The 21,221-nt window shown below is 42.3% G+C and overlaps 1 protein-coding gene across 1 annotated transcript in view; it reads right to left on the bottom strand.

Annotated features, from left to right (window-relative positions):
- Positions 1-21,221, bottom strand: part of LOC125450677 (fibrillin-2) — a 343,642-nt gene that overhangs the window by 215,501 nt on the left and 106,920 nt on the right. Inside the window, exon 7 of the mRNA XM_059642692.1 lies at positions 17,504-17,629. Within this exon, the coding sequence (XP_059498675.1) occupies positions 17,504-17,629 (126 nt within the window). The remainder of the gene's footprint in view (positions 1-17,503; positions 17,630-21,221) is intronic.

Raw genomic sequence — 21,221 nt, 5'->3', positions numbered from 1 at the left:
TACCTGGCTGCAGAGCACTTTTAAATGCCCTAAGGTTGTGAAAGGCGCTACAAAAAGAACAAGCTCTTTCTTTGTAACAAAAACTTATGCTCAGAAACAAAACAAAAGAAATGTAATCAAGAAAACTATATTCAAAAGGGAATTTGAGAGACAGGAGTCACAAATTAAATAAAATTCGATTTTGTCTAGACCTCACTAGAATTTGGAAAGGGTTCTAAATTATGATCCAACACATTGCAAATTCAACTATTATTGCCAAACCACATGACTGAGTGAATGAACAGCCTATGGAACATTTATTTTATATTGTTGTTTCACAGGAAGGTCCTAGTACTGCTTTGTAACGAATATCTATCACTTGATGGTCAGCAAGAACAGTGTTGGTTAAGACATAAAAGGGTGCTTTCTGATTGTATTGCTGAGCCAGATTTATTCATAAGTGACTTTGTATGTTTTATACTCATCTTCGAGTTATTGTAGTTAAAATCTGTAATATCCTTAACTATTACATGCATGGATACACTTCAAGTAAACATTTTCACTTGCTAATACATTTAACATGCTCTTTTACATAACCAAAACACAGATGGAATTCAATTACACTAGCTTTGATTAGATTCTGGAGTGGAATCTTATGGGGCCTGAGCGACATGGCGAGGGTGGGGTGACCTGTGGCAGAATCGGATGGGAACTCCAGTGGGAGGTCTAGGCCCGAAACGTCAGCTTTTGTGCTCCTGAGATGCTGCTGGGCCTGCTGTGTTCATCCAGCCTCACATTTTATTATCTGGGAACTCCAGTGAAGCCTACTTTGATCTCCTGCCATCCTTGATGCTTTTGTTGAGCAGTGAAGTTCATTTCTCCCCAGGGAGCTGTGAGTTGCCAGTTAAAGGGAATCATTACTTGTTAAATGCCTTGTTAATGGCTCTACTCCATTACTTAGTATTGAGTTTCCTTTCTTAATAAACACTCCAGAAAAGCTAGACAGTGAGAATTCTTTGACATGGAAATCAAGGCAGCGTGATTTTAGCCCGCTGCTCACCTCCAATAGATCTCCATCCAAACAAGACTAAACAGGAAGGGAATGCAGATTCAGAGCAAGAAGCTGTGTGGAGAGAGGTGGACCCAATGAGTAAGACTGTGGGGGAAGGTGGGGGAGGGGTGGAAAAACATTACCATAAAGCTCATTGATTGCGATGTAACTGCTAATTTTAATGGCTATTGTAAATTGCTTTCAGAATCAATGTAAACAGGAGAAACATTTTACAGATTAAAATGCGACAGGCCAGTAGGAAATTTAAAAACAAACTAAATACTAATTAACTAATGTACAGTTGCAGTGCTAAATGATGTGTTATACCTGCCTTTGATCTGGAAGCTGGTGGACCCCATTGTGGTTCATAGTGACCACATCAGTAACAGGTGTTGTTTGCTTGAGCAACTCTGGATCAGAGTTGATGAGCTGGAGTCTGAGCTTCAAACACTGCGACATATCAGGGAGCAGAAGAGTTACCTGGATGCTTTAATACAGGAGGCCGTCACACATTTGGATTAATTGCCTCGTATTCAGTCAGTGGTCAGGGACAGGAAGATGCGACCACGAGTGAGACAGGTAGAGGGATCCAGGAGCACTGAAGGAGCCTCAGCCCTTTGAACGTGTCTAACAGGTTTGAGATTCTTGCTGCCTGTGTGGATGAGAGTGGGGTCTGTAGGGTTGATGCGCAAACTGACCATACCACCATGGTACAGGGAGCCCTTCAAGGGGGGACAGAAAAGAGAAATGTAGTTGTAATTGGGGACAGTATAGCCCGGGGAATAGGCACTGTTCTCTGTGGGCACGATCAAGGGTTCTGGAGGCTGTGTTACCTGCCTGGTTCCTGGGTTCAGGATCTCACATCCGGGCTGCAGAGGAAATGGGAGAGGAAAGTAGTAGATTCACCAACTTTAGGTACATTTAAGTTGTCATTGGACAAGCATATGGACGTACATGGAATAGTGTAGGTTAGATGGGCTTGAGATCGGTATGACAGGTCGGCACAACATCAAGGTGAGGGGGGAAAGCTTAGGGGAGAATTGTGAGGAAAAGATTTCACACAGAATGTGGTGGGTGCCTGGAATGTTCTGCCAGTGGAAGTGGTGGATGCAGATATGTTAGCCATGTTTAAGGTGCATCTTGATAGATACATGAACAGGAGACAGACAGAGGGAGAGAAACACGAATGGGCAATACGCAGTAAGTGTAAATAGGGATTAGGCATTGGAACAAGCTTGGTAGGTCGAAGGGCCTGTTCCTGTGCTGTATTGTTCTTTGTTTTTGTTTCTTTTTAGCAACATTCAAAATCTTCTTTAATGTGTGAAGAAATTTAACATTGTACTTTTTCTCTGAGGCGGAAGTAGATTGATCTGTAGCTCAGGCTGCGGGTGTTGAGGTTGGTTGGCTCGCTGATCTGGTTTGTTGTTTTGCAGAGGTTTTGTTACTGTGTTTGGTAACAGTGCAGCCTCTGATGAAGCATCGGAGTACTTTCCTGCCTGGTTTTTAAACTCTGGGGTCCGTTGAGATAGATTGCCGCACTTCCAGTTTTCCTCCGTAATGGAATGAATATGGGGTTGAGTTCAATGTGTTTGTTAATAGCATGCTTCATGGAGTGCCATGCTTCCAGGAATTCTCGTGCTTGTCTCTGCCTAGCCTGTCCCAGGATCTGGGTGTTGTCCCAGTCGAATTGGTGGTTCTCCTGGTCCATGTGGATTGAGATGAGTGAGTATTGGTCGTGTCTTAGATTAGATGAATTAGATTACATTTAAGCAATTTATAGTTGACCCTGAGTTGACTTTCTGATCATAGATCTATGCCAGATGCATGAACACCTAATTTGTATTCCCTGTCTTTGTTTATCTGCAGATGGAGCCTTCACCCATACATTATTCCACGATGTGAAAATTCAAATGCACTCCTAAGCAAGCTCTCACATTCTATACTTTATAAATTTATGGTCAAAATTCACATGACACCAAATTATAGTCCATCAGGTTTATTTGACTATGAAAGCTTGTGGTTTCAAATAAACCTGTCGGACTATAACCTGGTCTCATGTGATTTCTGACCTTTTCCACCCCAGTCCAACACTGGAATCTCCACATTGTAAATTTATGGTCACCCAATTTTTGCTGACCATGTCCTAACTCACGAAATGAGCCATTCACCAATCGCCGTTGTTTGATATTGAATGATAGAGAATAAGGAGAGTAAGCTGTGTGCTGAGATGATTAAGCAGCAACCAGGGTGGAAGAATGGAGCTTGATGTCTGAGGGATTATCAACTCCTTGTAATGACCAGCATGGCTCTGTGGCTGCTGTGTCATGATGTTGAGGGAAATTGCCAAATTATCAGCCTTTCAGCAAGTGCACCCTGGGTGTGGTTCCATGGCCGGTGTGCAGTAAATTGGGGATAGAATTGGATGTGGCAAATGCTCATGTGTGAGGTAGGCGGTTAAAGAGGCACATTTCATAAAATACAGCAAGAAATTTTAGTGGGCTTCACGGCAAGAATCACTCCCAAAAAATTCAAAGCAGTTTGGGCAAAATAAAACCCCACAGATTCAGCCCGACCTTTCAACTTGAAAGGAAAAGTAGTGAGTAAAGGTAACAAAGCATGCAGCAGTGCCTACTTAAAAAATGCCATCCTCTTTCTGTTCCCACATTAAAAACCACTGAACCATATTTAAAACGAGGAAAGGCAATAATTCCTGGTCTCTGAAAGGCAGAACACATAGCCCAACTTTTCTGAAATTCTTTGAAGACTTGAAAGAGTTGATGACTGAATGTAATCTGATAGCTGTTATATCTGTCTCCATTTTTAGAAAGTATTTGATGTGACCTGTGCATAAAATGAAAGGTGATAATGGGCACTGCAGATGCTGGAGAATCCGAGATAATAAAATGTGAGGCTGGATGAACACAACAGGCCAAGCAGCATCCCAGGAGCACAAAAGCTGACGTTTCGGGCCTAGACCCTTCATCAGAGAGGGGCAGGGAGTGAGGGTTCTGGAATGAATAGGGAGAGAGGGGGAGGCGGACCAAAGATGGAGAGAAAAGAAGATAGGTGGAGAGGAGAGTATAGGTGGGGAGGTAGGGAGGGGATAGGTCAGTCCAGGGAAGACGGACAGGTCAAGGAGGTGGGATGAGGTTAGTAGGTAGGAGATGGAGGTGTGGCTTGGGGTGGGAGGAAGGGATGGGTGAGAGGAAGAACAGGTTAGGGAGGCAGAGACAGGTTGGACTGGTTTTGGGATGCAGTGGGTGGAGGGGAAGAGCTGGGCTGGTTGTGTGGTGCAGTGGGGGGAGGGGACGAACTGGGCTGGTTTTGGGATGCGGTGGGGGAAGGGGAGATTTTGAAGCTGGTGAAGTCCACATTGATACCATTGGGCTGCAGGGTTCCCAAACGGAATATGAGTTGCTGTTCCTGCAACCTTCCGGTGGCATCATTGTGGCAGCTTCTTCCTCTATTATCAGACTGTTAAATGGACTCTAGTCTGAAATAGCAATGATTTTGCTAATGTTGATCTCATCTAGCACATGCCCTGTGCAAGGTAACCTGTATGCATGTGTCTAAGACTTTTCACAACCATTGATCTGTACATCGATGCTTACTATGATCTGCCTGTACTGCTCATAAACAAAGCTTTTCACTGTACTCTGGTATACGAAACAATCAATCAATCAATCAATCATCGCGTCTGCACTGACTCCAGAAACAGCTATCCATCTCATCCCATTCTGCAGCCCTTTCTCTGTAGCCCTCTAACTTCATCCCTTTCTAATATGTTTCCAGCTCTCTTTCGAAACCTACCTGGAACCTGCCTCCACCACTCTCCCAGGCAGCACATTCCAAATCCTAACAACTCTCTGAATTGAGACGTTTCTCCTTATCTCACTCCCAGCTCTTTTGCTGACAGTCTTGAAAGTGTGACCCCTAGTTGCTGACATAACAACCAGTGGAAACAGAATTTCTTGGTTTACTTAGTGAAAATTGTGCATAATTTTGAACACTTTAATGAGGTCACCTCTTAATCTTCTCTGTTCCAAGGAGAATAAACCCAATTTCTCTAATCTTTCCTTGTATCTAAAATCCCTCACTCTTGCCATCATTCCAGTCAATTTCCTTTGCACTTTCTCCAGAGTTTTAATGTCCTTCTTTAAAAAGGGTGCCCAGAGCTGAACACAATACTCAAAATATGGTCTGATCAATGATTTTTAGAGGTGTAGCATCACTTCTTTGCTTTTCTACTCTATGCTTCAACTTATAAATCCAACGATCCTATAAACGTTCTTAACAATTGTTGCAACTTGCCTGGTCACCTTCAGAGAATCATATACATGCACTCTGAGGTCCCTCTGCTCCTGTACTCGTCTCAAAGTTGCATCACTGAGCCTGTATAGTCTCTTCATGTTTCTTCTACCAAAATGCATCTGAAGTCACTCAATGTCATCCTCACAATTCACTATTTTCCCTAGCTTAGTACCATATGCAAATTTAGAGATTTTGCCCTCAAAATACATCTCAAGATTGTTTGTCCTTATTTGCGCATTTTGAAGATGTAAGGTATGATATCCCTATCGAAGAGGTCAGATACTCTCTGGAACAGGAAGAATATCCTTGAATGTGTAACAGATAGATAGGTTTGACATGAGTTGTGAAGCTTTCAAGTCATATAAGTCCCCAATCTGTTTAATGCTTGGGAAAAAAAAGTCCAGCAGTTCCAATAATTTCATAGTTCACAGCCCTAAGCATTTAAATAATGATGAGCAGAGTTCTGACGTGGGGCTATGACTACAAATGTTTTGTTTAATTATAAACAATTAAGTTCTTGAAGGAAATGTTTGTTGTATTTGATAGGGAATCAAGGGATTTAAATGTATTGAGTGTTTTCTTTACATGAGCATTTTTAAAATATAGTCAGATTGGCAAAAGGCATGTATTTGATTGTATTTTATTTTTATTTGATTCCAACTCGATATGATTCCTGAGGTCTGACCAATGTGTATAGTGGGTGAGTTGGCACAGAGGGGGTAAGGAGCAAGGTGGTCGGGGGGGGCATGGATTAGCACTAAGTTGTCATGTAGAGTCGTAGAGTCATACGACATAGAAACAGACCCTTCGGTCTGATTTGCCCATGCTGGCCAGTCTCCTACGCTGAATTTGTCCCATTTTCCTGCATTTAGCCCATATCCGTCTGAGCTTTTCTCCTCCATGTACCTGTCCAAATGTCAGTTAAATGTTTTAAATGTGCCCACCTCTACCACCTCCTCTGGCAGCTCATTCCATATACACACCACCCTCTGCGTGAAAAAGTTGGCCCTCAAGTCTCTTTTAAATCTTTTCCCTCTGACATTGAGCTTATGCCCTCATGTTTTGGGCTACCCTACCCTGGGGAAAAGACGTTAGCTATTCACTGTATCTATGCCCCGCATGATTTTATAAACTTCTTTAAGGTCACTCTTCAGTCTCCTATATTCCAGGGAGAACAGCCCCAGTCTATCCAGCCTCTCCGTACAAATCAAACCCGCCCCCCCCCCGGTCTCAGTAGCATTGTTGCCAATCTTTTTGTACCCTTTCCAGTTTAATAACAGCCTTCCTGTACCAGGTGGACCACAATTCCACACAGTACTCTAAATGTGGCCTTATCAATGTCTTGTGCAGCTATAACATGACATTCCAACTCCTGTGGTGAATGCTGTCAGCAATGAAGGCAAGCATATCAAATGCATTCTTCACCATCCTGTCTACCTGTGACATCACTTTCAGGGAATTCTGCACTTGAACCCCTAGGTCTGTCTGTTCGACAACAATCCCTAGGGCCCTACCATTCACTGTGTAAGTCCTGCTTAGGTTAGTCTTACTAAAATGCAATACCTCACATTTATCTCAATTAAACTACATTCGCCATTCCTCAACCCACTGGCCCAGTTGATCAAGATCTATGGTACTCTAAGATCACCTTCTTCACTGAACACTATAACACCCATTTTGGTATCATCTACTGAGGGGATGTAAGTGGCTCTGGGGGTTGTGGGGCTGTCAGTAGTTAATATCAATTGGCATGAAGTTAACATGAAGGGTATAAAGGATGATGGTACCCCTCATCTCTAACGTCCACACTCAATCACTCTCTACCCCCCCCACCGCCCCAGTCACTCTCTACTCCCCGCCACCGTCACCGTCTATCCCCAGCCCAGTCGCTCCCTACCCCCAGCCCCAGTCACTCCCTATCCCCTCATCCCCAGACTCTCTCTACACCCTTCGCCCCATTAACTCTCTATCCCCTCTGCCCCAGTCATGCTCTACCCCCTCCACCCCAGTCACTCTCTAACCCCTCCGCCCCAGTCACTCCCTACCCCCTGCCCCAGTAACTCTCCACTCCAAGCCCCAATCTTTCCCTACCCCCGCCCCAGCCATTCACTATCCCCCTGCCCCAGTCACGCCCTACCTCTCTGCTCCAATCACTCTCTCTCTTGACCCCCTCTTTGTTTCTCTAACCCACCATGAGTATCTCTCTCTCCACTCCCACCCACAGTCACCCTTTCTGTATCCCACCTCAAGTTTCTCTTACCGCCGTTCCCTGTCACTCTCTCTCTACAATCACCCGCAGTCACACTCTCTTCCTCTACCTTTACCCCTCTTTCACTCTTTCTCTTCCCCCACCTTGAGCTTTCCTCCTCGCTCTGACAGGATTCCTATTTTATGACAGTCTTTTTCCAGCTACATTTAGTTCTGATGAAGGGTCACAGGGCCTGAAATGCTAATTCTGTTTTCTATCCATGGATGTTGCCAGAGCTGCTGAGTTTTTCCAGCAATGTTTGTGTCTGTTGGTGTTGACCTCCATCAATTAACTGGCCAGGGACTTTGGCTCTTGGTGGCATTAACTTGCCACTTGATTTTAAAACATATCTCTTTGAACACTCCTTCAACACCATTTCCTTACTCAATGGCTACTCAATGTTCCTTCCTCCACCCTCAAAGCAGTTTTTAGTATGTGTTATGTTGAAGATTAAAGATACATTGTTGTGCTATCTCCCCTCCACCTTTTTTGTTTTATAGTTTCTCCTCAAGGTGAGGCTCCTCAAACTCTACCTCTGATACGGGCGACATGTAATACACAGTAGCTCACCTCTTGTGCCTGGACAAGCCTCGGAGGAAACTCAGGTGGCAAAGGCGTGAGGCAGTGGCATCTACCGTGTCCACCTCAGAATCCAAAACATCTTCAACACTTGATAGGAGAGGGAGAACTTTTGGGTTATGGAACTATCAGAAAGGCTGTCGAGAATCCAGGTGCATTTTGCTCCTGTACTATTTCTGAGTTTGCAGCTTTCATGTGGTCTTAGTGCTTGTTCAGGACCACTGAGCTGACGCAGACTTTATAATGTCACTGGACCTGACCTCACATTGACAATGTCTCTTATCCACACAGGCCATCCCATGGTCCACACAAAACTTCATCTCCTGAAGTAAACTGTCTCTCTAGCTTAGCGGAGTCTTGTTTCCAGCAGTGGAAGTCCAGATGCTGTTTCACCCAAGCCCCGCCGAGGTCTGGAAAGATCAGATTTAACCTGATTCAGAGCCTTCTCTCTATTAGCACCTCTGCGGGAGCTATCCTTGTCGTTACATGAGGGATGGTCATAATCAGATTAGAACCAGGACAGTTTGGTGTCTAGTAAAGCTGTTTCTTTAATCCTTCCTTCAAAGTTTGGATTGCTCTTCCTGTCAGACCATTGGATGATGGATAGTATGGAACTGCCCTTATATGACAAAAACCACTTGAATAGGAAATATTCAAATTCCCTGTTGCTAAACAATGGCTCTTCATCTGCGACTAATATTTCCGGGAGTCTGTGTATTACAAAAAATGCGCACAGTTTTTCTGTCGTCATCCCCAAGTTTGATGAATGAACTGTATGCACATCCAGCCACTTTGAGTGGGCCTCCACAATGACTAAGAACATGGAGGCTATGAAAGGACCTGCATATTCGACGTATAACCAAGTCCAGGGTTTACCCAGCCATTCCCTCGAATGTAGGGGACCTGCTGGCGGTAATGTTTGCCCTTGTTGGCACTCTGGGCACTGCCCCGCCAACCCGGCTATGTCTGCACCAAACCTGGCCACCAGACATAACTTCTCACCAACATCTTCATTTTGGGGACCCCTGGATGACCCTGGTGTAGTTTAGTCAGTACCTGGCCGTGACCTTTGCTCAGGGCAATCACCTTTGACGATTCCTTCAATTTCCAGCCTCCTGATTTCTGTCTCTACTTTTACCCATAAGCAAGTGGCACTGAGTGGGTCTTGCAGAATCATGGCATTGCTTCCTGGTCAACACACAGGGTGACTGGATCCTTTGATAGTCCCTAGACCTTCCCAAAAAATGTCTGGGTATTTAATTTAGACTTCACTCAGGCAGCCATTTCATAATCAAAATATCAACGCGAATCTTTGTCAACCAATTTCTCCTCATTAAGCTTGGGACCGAGTCTTTTACTACAATCAGTGGTAACTGAACCAGCTGCTTCTCATTAGAGACTGGAACTGAAGCTGTACCTTCAATCTGTAAAGATTCTCCTGTATAGGTTGTCAGTCTATGCAAGATCTTGAGCAAACATAAAGGTTGGAGTCCAGTGCAAATTTTGTTAAAGACTGGTTCTATGGTCGCTGAAACAGCTGTGCCAGTATTGACCTTCATTAATACTGGAGGACCTGAGGCTTATTTTGATTGGTTCTGATTTGGATGTTGCTAAGCAATTTAATTGTTCCACATCAGCAGCAGGTCAACTTTCTGGGGTGTGCACCCTCCTGGATACCGGCCTACGAGTTCTCTTACTCAGTTTAGGTCTTTCTGATAAAGGGTCTAGGCCCGAAATGTCAGCTTTTGTGCTCCTAAGATGCTGCTTGGCCTGCTGTGTTCATCCAGCTCCACACTTTGTTATCTTAGGTGTTTTGGGACACTTTTGCTATCTCAAGTCTGCATATCAGCAACAACTACAATGGCTTGTTGGCCTGGATCCTGAAGTGACTTTTAACCATTTGTCTGAGGACTGGCTTTGATTTGGAGTTTTGCTGTGGGCTGACCTGGATTCCCTCTGTTCAAGAAATGTCCTGAGTAACTCTATGCAATTGCCTTCACTCCAGTGCTGTCTCTCAAGCTCAGGTGGCCTGACCAAGGTGTCCACTTTCATCAGAATGCTCTGCAACTTATAGGATCCACTTGCTGCATTTTCGAATGACAGAGCAAGTTGTAGTGCCTGTTTGCAGTCCAGTTGGGCTTCAACTTGTAGGCATTTTTGTATGGCTACATCGTTAATCCCACTCTTGCCGCCAATAGATCTATCTCCACAGAGGCCGGTGTCCCTAATCTTGTCCATTTGTGTTTTCCTATTGTCTCATTTTTTATTATTATTCATTCATGGAATGTGGGAATTGCTGGCTAGCATTTATTTCCCATCCTTAAATGCCCAGAAGGGGTTTGGAGTCACACGTAGGCCAGACCAGGTAAGAATGACAGTTTCCTTCCCTAAAGGACATTAGTGAACCAGATGGGTTTTTTTGACAATTGGCAATGGATTCACTGTCATCATTAGAACCCAAATTCCATGTTTTTATTGAATTCATAATTCTGTCAGAACATAATTCCCCAGAACATTACCCTGGTTTCTAAATTAGCAGTCCTTTAATAACACCACTAAGCCATCCTCTCCTCTGTTTGCTCTCCGAATTGCTTTTTGTTTTCCCCTCTGCACTTTCTGTACCACTCCAGGGCATCCATTGATTTGTCTCCTTTGTATCCATTATCCATCTCTCTTTTCTTTCTCATCCAGTCCTGAATATTTCTAGGATTCTCTGGGGTTGTTACTCCGGCATTTCACCGAGAAGGGAACATGTTGGGCAAGTTCACTCCCTAATTCCTGGTTGAATGCCTCCCTCTTAGTTTGCTTTGGATTTTCCCTCCAGTAGCTATACTCAGTCTACTTGGGCCAGATCCTGCCTTATTTTAATAAAACTCTCCCAGTCCATAATCTTGGTTTCAGAGGTGGGAGCTCTCACCTTCTCAAAGCGAGGTACAAACATTTCAGTTTTGTCTCTTAAATTGGTAGAAATAGCAGACTTTCATTCAATCATATATCAAGAACTCAAAGCTGATTCCAACCTTCTCACTGAACTTAAAGGTCTTATAGCACTGCCCAGTTTCTGGCAACACTTTACTCTGTAGATGATACTTTCATTTTCATTGATAGCCAAACCTGCCTCATTTCTACACAACTTTAGAATCGTAGAATCCCTACAGCATGGAAGCAGGCTATTTGGCCCGTTCAGTCCACACTGACTCTCAGAACAGCATCCCACACCTCTGCACCCCCATCCCGACTCTATCCCTATAACTCTGCATTTTCCACGGCCAAATCACCTCACTACAGTCTTTAGATGGTGGGAGAAAACTGGAGGACCTGGAGGAAGCCCAGGTAGACGCAAGGAGAACGTGCAAGCTCCACATAGACAGTTGCCCAAGATTGGAATCTAATCCGGCACCCTGGCACTGAACCACCGTACCCACCCAAGCCTCAAGCTTTCAATTCTCCTCTCCTTCCCCAAGGAACTGGGCACAGTGGCTCAGTGGTTAGCACTGCAGCCTCACAGCACCAGGGACCCGGGTTCGATTCCAGCATTGGGCGACTGTCTGTGTGGAGTTTGTACATTCTCCCCAGGTCTGCGTGGGTTTCCTCCGGGTGTTCCGATTTCCTCCCACAGTCCAAAGATGTGCAGGCTGGGTGGATCGGCCATGCTAAATTGCCCATAGTGTTCAGGGGGATGGGTCTCGGTGGGATGCTTCAAGGGGCAGTGTGGACTTGTTTGGCCAAAGGGCTTGTTTCCACACTGTAGGAAATCTAATCTAAAAACTGGACACTGCTAACCCACAATATTAAAGTCAGAGCATTAACCTGGCAGTGATAGTCCATTGCATGCTTCACTGGGCCTTCGGCCAACTCTCTTCATCACAACATTCTGCATGATTAAGTCTCCAACTTCCATTCACACAGGTCAGCTACCAGCCTCATCACACCATCATGCCCACTCTCAGAGCAGCTCACACACCACGTCAGCCTTTCAGAACTTCAGTTTAAAGCGGAAGGTCATCCAGGTTGATTTGTGTGCAAAGATACACACACGGGTCTCACGCGTTAAAATATGGTCCATCTTATGATTCTTAACTCAATTGTTTAGCAGTCAATCATTTTGCAGTTACTTGGAGGCTGCTAGTTTCTAGTGAGACACATGGCCTTTTAGCACGGATGGAAGTAAACGCAAGTAATTTTGGAGGAGGAGGTGGCTGATAGTCACTGAGGGAACATGTGATAATGAAAGTTGTAGTTCCTGAGCTTTGGTGAGAACAGTATGCAGTGGAAGAGTTCAAGTGAGGAGTGGCCTTCTGAGTGTGAATAGAGAAAATAGTCGCACTTACCGTTATAGACCATAGAACACAGAACTGTCCAGCACGGGATCGAGCCCTTGGCCCACAATATTGTGCCGAACATGATGCCAAATTCAACTGATCCTTTCTGCCTGCCTTTGGACCATATCCCTCCATTCCTTGCATATTCATGTGCTTAACTAAAAGTCCCTTAAATGTCCCTGCCATATCCACCTCTGCCATTATCTATGGCAGCACGTTCCACACTCCTACCACTCTCTGAATAAAAATCTTGCCCCTCACTTCTCCTTTGAACTTCACCCCTCTCACCTTAAATGTGCCCCCTCCCCAGTTTTAGACAGTTATAATGTAAATGTATGTAAATAAAGTTTGGATCTGGTTTACCGTGAACCACTTAATTTTCTAGCATTCAAAAGTTTGGCCAATTCTTATCCCGAAGCAAAAATCACTAAAACAGATAATCTAATCATTTCTCTCTCTGACTTGTGGTATCTTGTAAACAGACTTGTGAACTTATCTACATTTCAACAGTGGCTATCACTTAAACATACTGACTTGGCTGTCAGATTCTTTGCGATAACCTGGGAAGCTGTGAATTAAACTCTGTAACATTCTATGACATGCAGAGAGCAGGGCAATCAAATATTAAGGACAAAGTTACAAGCAAAACTGAACATGTAATCAAGCAAAATTTTAATATGTTCAGTTCACCTTTATTGATCAAAATCCCATTTGAGTACACTATGTTGTCAGTAGCCATTTTCCCATGGAATTCAATTTATGCTCCCTATGGAGGCGAAATTACAACTGAAGAAAGGATGACTTATTTGTGTACTGAGACAAGCGTATTATGTGATTAAAGCAGGGTAACCTTTGACAATGGAACATGTTTATTCTGTAAATGACCCCTGTTTGAAGAGTGGTGTTACTCGGTTTACTTGGACAGGAATGAAACATAAGGTTCATGACACTGCACTAAGGCTTCAATGGAGATATCACTTTTAAATCCTGTTTGCAATGCAGAAGCACATTTTTTCCCAACAGGGTAGTTTCTTCAGGCGCCATCATCAAAACAAGCACACATGTCATTGATTCCAGAGATATATGTGTTTAACTGCAGCTGAAAAAACAACATTTGACATCTCAGCTGTGACAAAAAACGAATACTTCTTTGAGGTTCATTTTACTGAACATACCTATTTAATTTCAAACTCACTTTAGGGGAACGAATAAAGTAAGAACGTCTGTCAATGCTATCTTTAAGCACTACTAAAGGCTTATGTGACATTACAGTACTTAAACAGCTACTGCCCTCAAACTCTCCCACCAGTCAAACATTTCTACTCTAACTAGATTACAATTACAGTTGAGGCACCTGATGAAATTTGACAACATACTTCTGTCATTAAAATAATTTGTATTCATGAATACAACAGCCAAATAGCATGCTAGGCAGTAATCTAACAATCTAACAAAGGAAGAGTGTTGACCACAGTATAATGGGATATTATTGACTTTCCACATCAAGCAGATGGTCACCTGCACATCCGCCAATGTGGTATACTGCATCCGCTGTACCTGGTGTGGCTTCCTCTACATTGGGGAAACCAAGTGGAGGCTTGGGGACCGCTTTGTAGAACACCTACGCTTGGTTCGCAATAAACAACTGCACCTCCCAGTCGCGAACCATTTCAACTCCCCCTCCCAGTCCTTAGACGACATGTCCATCCTGGGCCTCCTGCAATGCCATAATGATGCCATCCGTAGGTTGCAGGAACAGCAACCCATATTCTGCTTGGGAATCCTGCAGCCCAATGGTATCAATGTGGATTTCACCAGCTTCAAAATCTCCCCTCCCCCCACTGCATCCCAAAACCAGCCCAACTTGTCCCTGCCTCCCTAACCTGATCTTCCTTTCACCTATCCCCTTCTCCCACCTCAAGCCGTACCTCAATTTCGTACCTACCAACCTCATCCCGCCCCCTTGACCTGTCCATCCTCCCCGGACTGACCTAAGCCCTCCCCACCCACACCCTCCTCTCTACCTATCTTCTTCTCTATCCATCTTCGGTCTGCCTCCCCCTCTCTCCCTATTTATTTCAGAACCCTCTCCCCATCCCCCTAGGCCTGAAACATCAGCTTTTGTGCTCCTGAGATGCTGCTTGGCCTGCTGTGTTCATCCAGTCCCACACTTTGTTATCTTATATTAGAATGTAGGAGACAGCTCTGAAAATGATTCACATTTATCTCCTTCTTAAACAGACCCTCAAGATGAGAGGTGGCTTTCTTCGCTCTAATATTGTGGGTCCTAAGGTGGCAAAACATTCCAATGCTGGGTTCACACACTTTGCTGCTGATCTGATTGTACTCTTGACTCCACTTTCCTGCCTTCCAACTTTCATCATTAACTTGCTTGTCAATCAAAACTCTGTCGAACACATCCTTGAATATAATCAATGACTCAGCCTCCATTGCTCTCCTGGTAAGGTAATTCTAAAGACTAAAAGCCTTTTGAAAGAAGAAATGTCTCCACATTACACTCTTAAATGGAAGACTCCTCCTTATAAACTATGTTAGAAACTTTCCTGAGGGTTATCTACCCTGTCAATAATAATAAATATATTCCTACTAATTAAAGGGAAGTGATGTCCTCTCAGTTAAAGATTACATTATTCAGAATTTATGAACAGATTCTTTAACTTATTTAAAATACTATCTCCAATCTTTAATGTTGCTCTGACAGCAACTTTAAAAAGTCTTCCCCAATAAATTTAAGCCACTAAAATGGGGCTAGAAGTCACAAAATTAATTAATGAGAAGTAAAGGTAAAGTAATTATTACATGCTTTATGACATCAAATTTCAACAGATCAACAGCTAAGTTGATGTATCAAAGTTAGGTACTTGTGAGTTATGTGTTCATGTGATAATAGTCACCGTTATGTCTATTCATTGGTCAGGATTCTGCCAACAGCTTGCTGGTTCTGATTTCATAACCAGAGCCTTGCATCATTTCACTCTGTTTTCTCTGGGATTACAATTAAAATTTCTAAATGCCGGCAGTGTAAATGCAATATGTATAATGTTAAGCTTTGTGAGCACCTCTCTGTGGGATACGGCTAAACTTGAAAGCTCAGCTGAGGCTCTCTTCTCTGCATGGCGAAGGATATTGTCCAAGTTCACACTCAGTGGGGATAATTGAAACAGTGTAACCCTGCAATGACTCTGTCAGACAACATCCTTAAAAGGTCACACATTTGTTCAATTCTGACACCTTTCTTACTTTGTCTGACTCTCCCCAACCCTATGCAACCACACCCAGGACAGTAGACCTTTCCTATTTCATCTTCCATGCCCTTATAATCCCATTCCACTCCACAAATTCCCTCACTGTGATTCATCTGTGCCATCCAAAGCCTCCGTAAAACTATCATTCTCCTGTACACTCCCATATGCCAATGGGTGTAACAAAGTCAACTCCTGGTCCTTTGGACAGCTGCACAAACCTAGCTGGTACATGTCGTTATTACACAAACATGAAATTTACAAAATTTGCACAAATTGGTCAGTCGTGATATCCCACCATGGCAGCTTGTGGAATTTAAATTCAATTAAATCTACAATCTAAAGCTCTGCAAACCATGACGGTTATCTCAGATTGTTTCAATAACTAATCTGGTTCATTAGAAACATTGGAACAGGTGTAGGCCATTCAACCCCTCGAGTCTGTTCCACCATTCAATAAGATCATGCTGATCTGTGGCCTAACTCCATGTACCTGCCTTTGGCCCGTATCCGTTAATACCTTTGACTAACAAAAATAAATCTGTGTCAGATTTAAAATTAACAACTGATCCTGCAACCACTCTAGTGTGGTGCGTGGAAGAGAGTTCCAAACTTGTATCACCCTTTGTGCTTCCTAACATCTCTCCTGAACAATCCAGCCCTATTTCTAAAATAATGCCCCCATGTCTAGAAGCCCCTTTTGGGGGATTCCTTTAAGGAAGGGAATCTGTCATTCAAAGACGTTCTGGCCTATGTGCGAGTCCATATTGACAGCTATGTGGTTAATCCTTAACTGACCTCTAAAATGGCCAAGCAAACCACTCAGTTCAAGGGCAGTTATGGATAGGCAACAATCCTGGCTTTGCCAGCAGTGTCCATATCCATTAGGAGAAGATAAAATATGTCAGATAGACTTCTCAGGCAAGCCTGAAAGGTATGGAACTGAGAATTAACTTGGAATAAAACAAGGTGGAATAGTTCAAGCAAAGTTCATATATTCGATATTAATTCATGTAACATGAGGATAGTATTTGAATTTTACACAGAGTTTATATTAACAGAACCTCACAATAAAAATACTTCCCCTATCTTTCATTTGTTTATGCATGATACAATTAAGTTCCAGTTATTTGCCAATTATTTTCATCTGGTCAATTATATATTACAATATTGTACTTACAGCGTGTTAGGAGCAACATTATTACATAGACAGAGAGCAGACCTTAACCAATTCCTTTTGTAGAATAGAACAAAGCAACTTCTATATACATGGTAAATAATAAAAGATCAGATATAAACAACAGATGTATTTCTGGGCTCCTTGCTAAGGTGTTTCCAGCATTGTATAAACACTCAATTAATGCGGAGTAGAATAACGCCGCTTCATCGGAGGCTCCGCTGATGATGTCACCATGCATGGGGACAATACATCTGAACAAAAACAAGCCAGTTCAGTGAGCAAATCAACAATCTCAGTGTAAACTTTCTTCAATCAGAACGGAGTTGGTGGTGTGTGAATGTTATATATTACATATATTATATATCTATGATTAAACACTGACCATCTAATATTCATGTAAACAAATGGAATAAAATACAAAAGGTAAAGAATGTTATTCTTCTAGTTCTGTGCTTTAGACACAGAGGGGACTTCAGCAGTGCATTGATTATAAATTTCATTAAACAGATGCTTCCAGCTTAGTTGCAGCAATAAACAGATTCCATAAAGTCTCTACGATCATCTACTTACCTTCACATTTCTGAGTTGTTTCACTCTGTTTGTGACCAGCAGGACATTTGCATTCATAGGAGCCAACAGTGTTGATGCAGCTTCCACCTTGGCACATGCCTGGGATTGCCTGACATTCATCAACATCTGGAAGAGACCAGCACTTCAGTTCCATAATCTGTGAATCAGTCAGACTGCACACATAGTAACATCTGCCTTACGTAAACACAATAGTTGCTGGATCTGAAGGAAGAGAAAGACAAATTCTTCTGTGAAACTGTTTAAGTTTGTTTTGTCAAAATTAGGTTTCACACCAGGTTCTCACTGAGATAGATTTCTGATCCCTTGAAGTCTAAAATTATTGAAATTTTTAAATTGTTATATACAATGATTTATAACAAACACTCAGTTTCACCTTATGAGAAAATGGACTTCTTTTGTGGAAATTCTGCATCATTTCCATCAGTAATGTAAAACTTTCCCTAGCACGGCCATTTTCCAATCTGATATTTATAAGAGTTTCTCTGCATGCAAAGTTTTTCTAACAGCGCACTAGCAGTTGTTCTGCCTTTCAGACAAAACCAGCAATCAACATTCCCTCCAATGCCTACATGATCATCTCTGGTTTTGGTTTCCTATTTATCATTTCTCCTGGCAAGTTTTCACCAGTACACCCGTGACGCTTACCGTATCATTCTACATTCTAGAGAAAACTTTCCAATTGCTTGAGCAACTGCAAGTCTGGATGAGTGACATTTATACCCAGCTCAGCATTAACAGAACTGAAGGTTCCGGTTCAGCTCCATTAACCTCCTAGTGCCATTGAGATTATTCTGGTAGACACAACTTTGCGACTGCTCTACCTCATGTCTGGTCTATTATCAACATATATTTCTTTCATGTTGGACACTGGCTTTGATTTTCCTTCTATGCAGGCCCGGGAACAGAGCTGTGCAAATTTGCAGACATTGCTGAAGAATGAGATATAACGAATAGTTCTGAAAACCAGTGAAGACCTGTAAAGGAATCAACAAATGGAATGGGTTTTAAGCATGAGCCAATTGTGTTGTATTTTAAAACTGGTGATAAATATATTTGGATCTCTGCAATGATTACAGTAACACAAGAAAATATGATTAGGCTCTGAAAATGTTTGAATCAGAACTTTGAGCTGCAAACTATAATGTTTGTAAACCAGTTTATGGATCAGGAAGCAGTTTTGAAAATGTACCCTTTGTATCAATCAAGAATGAGGTATGGCGGGGGGGGGATTCAGCAGAAGAACCACAGAGCTATGCCATCATGATCTTTAAGCAATGTACAGAAAGAAACTAAAAGTAAAGTTCAAACTACCACATAACAATATCAGATCATTAAAGCAGCATCATCTTAATTGAATAACAAGGAGAGCTGCCCCAGCATTGTCCATGAGTAAGTCTACAGCACAGTGGCCATGTTTATCTGCGAAAGTGGACATTTTCCCATGCCTGCCTTTAAGGTAATCCAAATGGGAAATGATCTAAGTAAGGAAGTTTGGGCAATTGAAGCTACTTGTGAAATTTGAAGTCAATTAGAAGGCAGTTGTAACTGCCTGCAAATTTCTAGCTCCAGGTTAAAAGAATCCAGGAAGAAATCCCTGCCTATTCTGTTCTTTTTTCAAGAAATTACATTGGATTAGCAACGAAGTGTGACACTTTGGTATTTAAGTTGTTCTGACGTATAATGCTTATGAGCACAAATGAAAAAAAAACTTCACCCTTATTTTTGGAAACATTTTGACATGTTGGTTGCATTAAAATGTGTCGCTGGTTTGTAGAAGTAACTTTGCTGTTCTCTTCAATCTTCTAAAATACAATGCCTCCAAAATGCTACGTGAACATCAGTATGTTAAAGAATAAGTAAGCAAAATTAAACCTGTAGCATTAACTGGTACCTGAAGCCTAAATAAAGGCAATTAGTTGAGTATAAGGAGAAAGTTAGTGAACAGGAATAATAGATTAAAATTGAACAGGATTGACAGGCAATGACCACATTTAAGAAGATATTTAACAAATCTCTACAAAGGTAGGAATGTACCTTCTGTGTCTAATTAAGGAAGTTAAACTGAAAGTAAAGGTTCACAATACAATAAAAAATTAATGATTGAGAAGCTGATTTGGAAAGATTTAGAACTCAGTGAATGATAACCAGTTAAAATAAGAAATTGGAGTACAAGAAAAAGCAAGCAAGAGGTAATAAAAGGTTAAAAACTTCAAGTGTAGTAATGAAAATAGAATAGCTAAAGTTAGCATTGATTCTTCAAAGGATGGAACTGAGGAATGAATAATGGGAAATATGAAAATATTAGAGGCCTTTAACAAGTGATTTGGGGAAGTCATGTCATAGTAGTAATGTGACTGGTCTAGTAATCCAAGACCTCAGCTAATGTTCTGGCGGGATGAGTTTTAATTCCACCGCAGCAGGAAGTGAAATTTAGATTCAGTAAAAATCTAAAATGAAAAAAAAATACTCTAATGGTGACCATATACCCACTTTTGACTGTTATAAAATTCATTTGGATCACTAATATCCTTTAGGAAATGAGATCTGCCATCCTTACCTGATCTAGCCTACACATGACTGCAGATCACTCTTAACTTTCCTCTGGGTAGTTAGGAATGGACAATAAATTCTGGCCTAGCCAATGACCTTTATATCACATAAAAGATATTTAAAAATTGCATCCAAGTTCACATTTAAAAACAACTAAAAATATCTCAAGAATAGGTGAAAATCAAGAGATAAAAAGTAAGAATTGTGAGTCATAGGATTTAGGAAACTGAAGACATAGACAGCCCCTCGAGGAATGTAAAGAGAGCAGGAAAGAACTTAAACAAGGTGTTACAAAGGCTAAAGCGGGGGAATGAATAACCTTGGCAAATAGGATTAAGGGAAATCCCAAGGCTTTTTATAAGTGTATAAGGAGCAAGACAGTAGCTAGGGAAAGGGTAGGTCCACCCAAGGTCAAAGAAGCAAATTTGTGTGTGGAGCCACAGGTCCTTAACAAATACTTTGCATCCGTATTCACAAAGGAGAAGGACATGATGGATGGTCAGTGTACAGGGGTATGTTGATATTCTATGGCTTGTCGATATGAAATAGGTGTTGGGTGTATGTAAAGCATTAAGGTGGATAAGCCCCCAGGACCTGAGGAGATCTATCCCAGAATACTGAGGGAGGAAAAGGAAGAAATTGCTGGATAGAAACCGAAAAAAAAACTGCAGATGCTGAAAATCAAAAACAAAAATAGAAGTTGCTGGGAATGTCAGCAGGTCTGGCAGCACCTGTGGAGAGAAATCAGACTGAATATGTCTTCTGAGGAAGGGTCACTGGACCCGAAACATCAAATCTGATTTCCCTTCTCAGGTGCTGCTGGACCTGCTGAGCTTTTCCAGCAACAGCTGTTTTTGTTTAGGAAATTGCTGGAGCCTTGTATAAAACCTTTGTATCTTCTTTAGTCAAGGACAAGGCCCTAGAGGGCTGGAGTTTAAGAAGGGCTACAGGGATAATCCAGGAAATTACAGGCCGGTGAGCCTGACATCAATGGTAGGGAAATTGTAGGTGAATATTCTGAGGTAAAGGCTTTACCCATATTTAGAAAAATATGAATTTGTTAGCGATAGACAGCATGGCTTCGTGCAGAGAAGGTTGTGTCTAACAAACTTGAATGAGATTTTAGAGAAAGTGACAAAAATGATCG

The sequence above is a fragment of the Stegostoma tigrinum genome, chromosome 3 (assembly GCF_030684315.1).
Source record: "Stegostoma tigrinum isolate sSteTig4 chromosome 3, sSteTig4.hap1, whole genome shotgun sequence".
Lineage (NCBI taxonomy): Eukaryota > Metazoa > Chordata > Chondrichthyes > Orectolobiformes > Stegostomatidae > Stegostoma > Stegostoma tigrinum.
The sequence above is the reverse complement of the archived record's forward strand: the minus strand, read 5'-3'. Positions and strand labels throughout refer to the sequence as shown.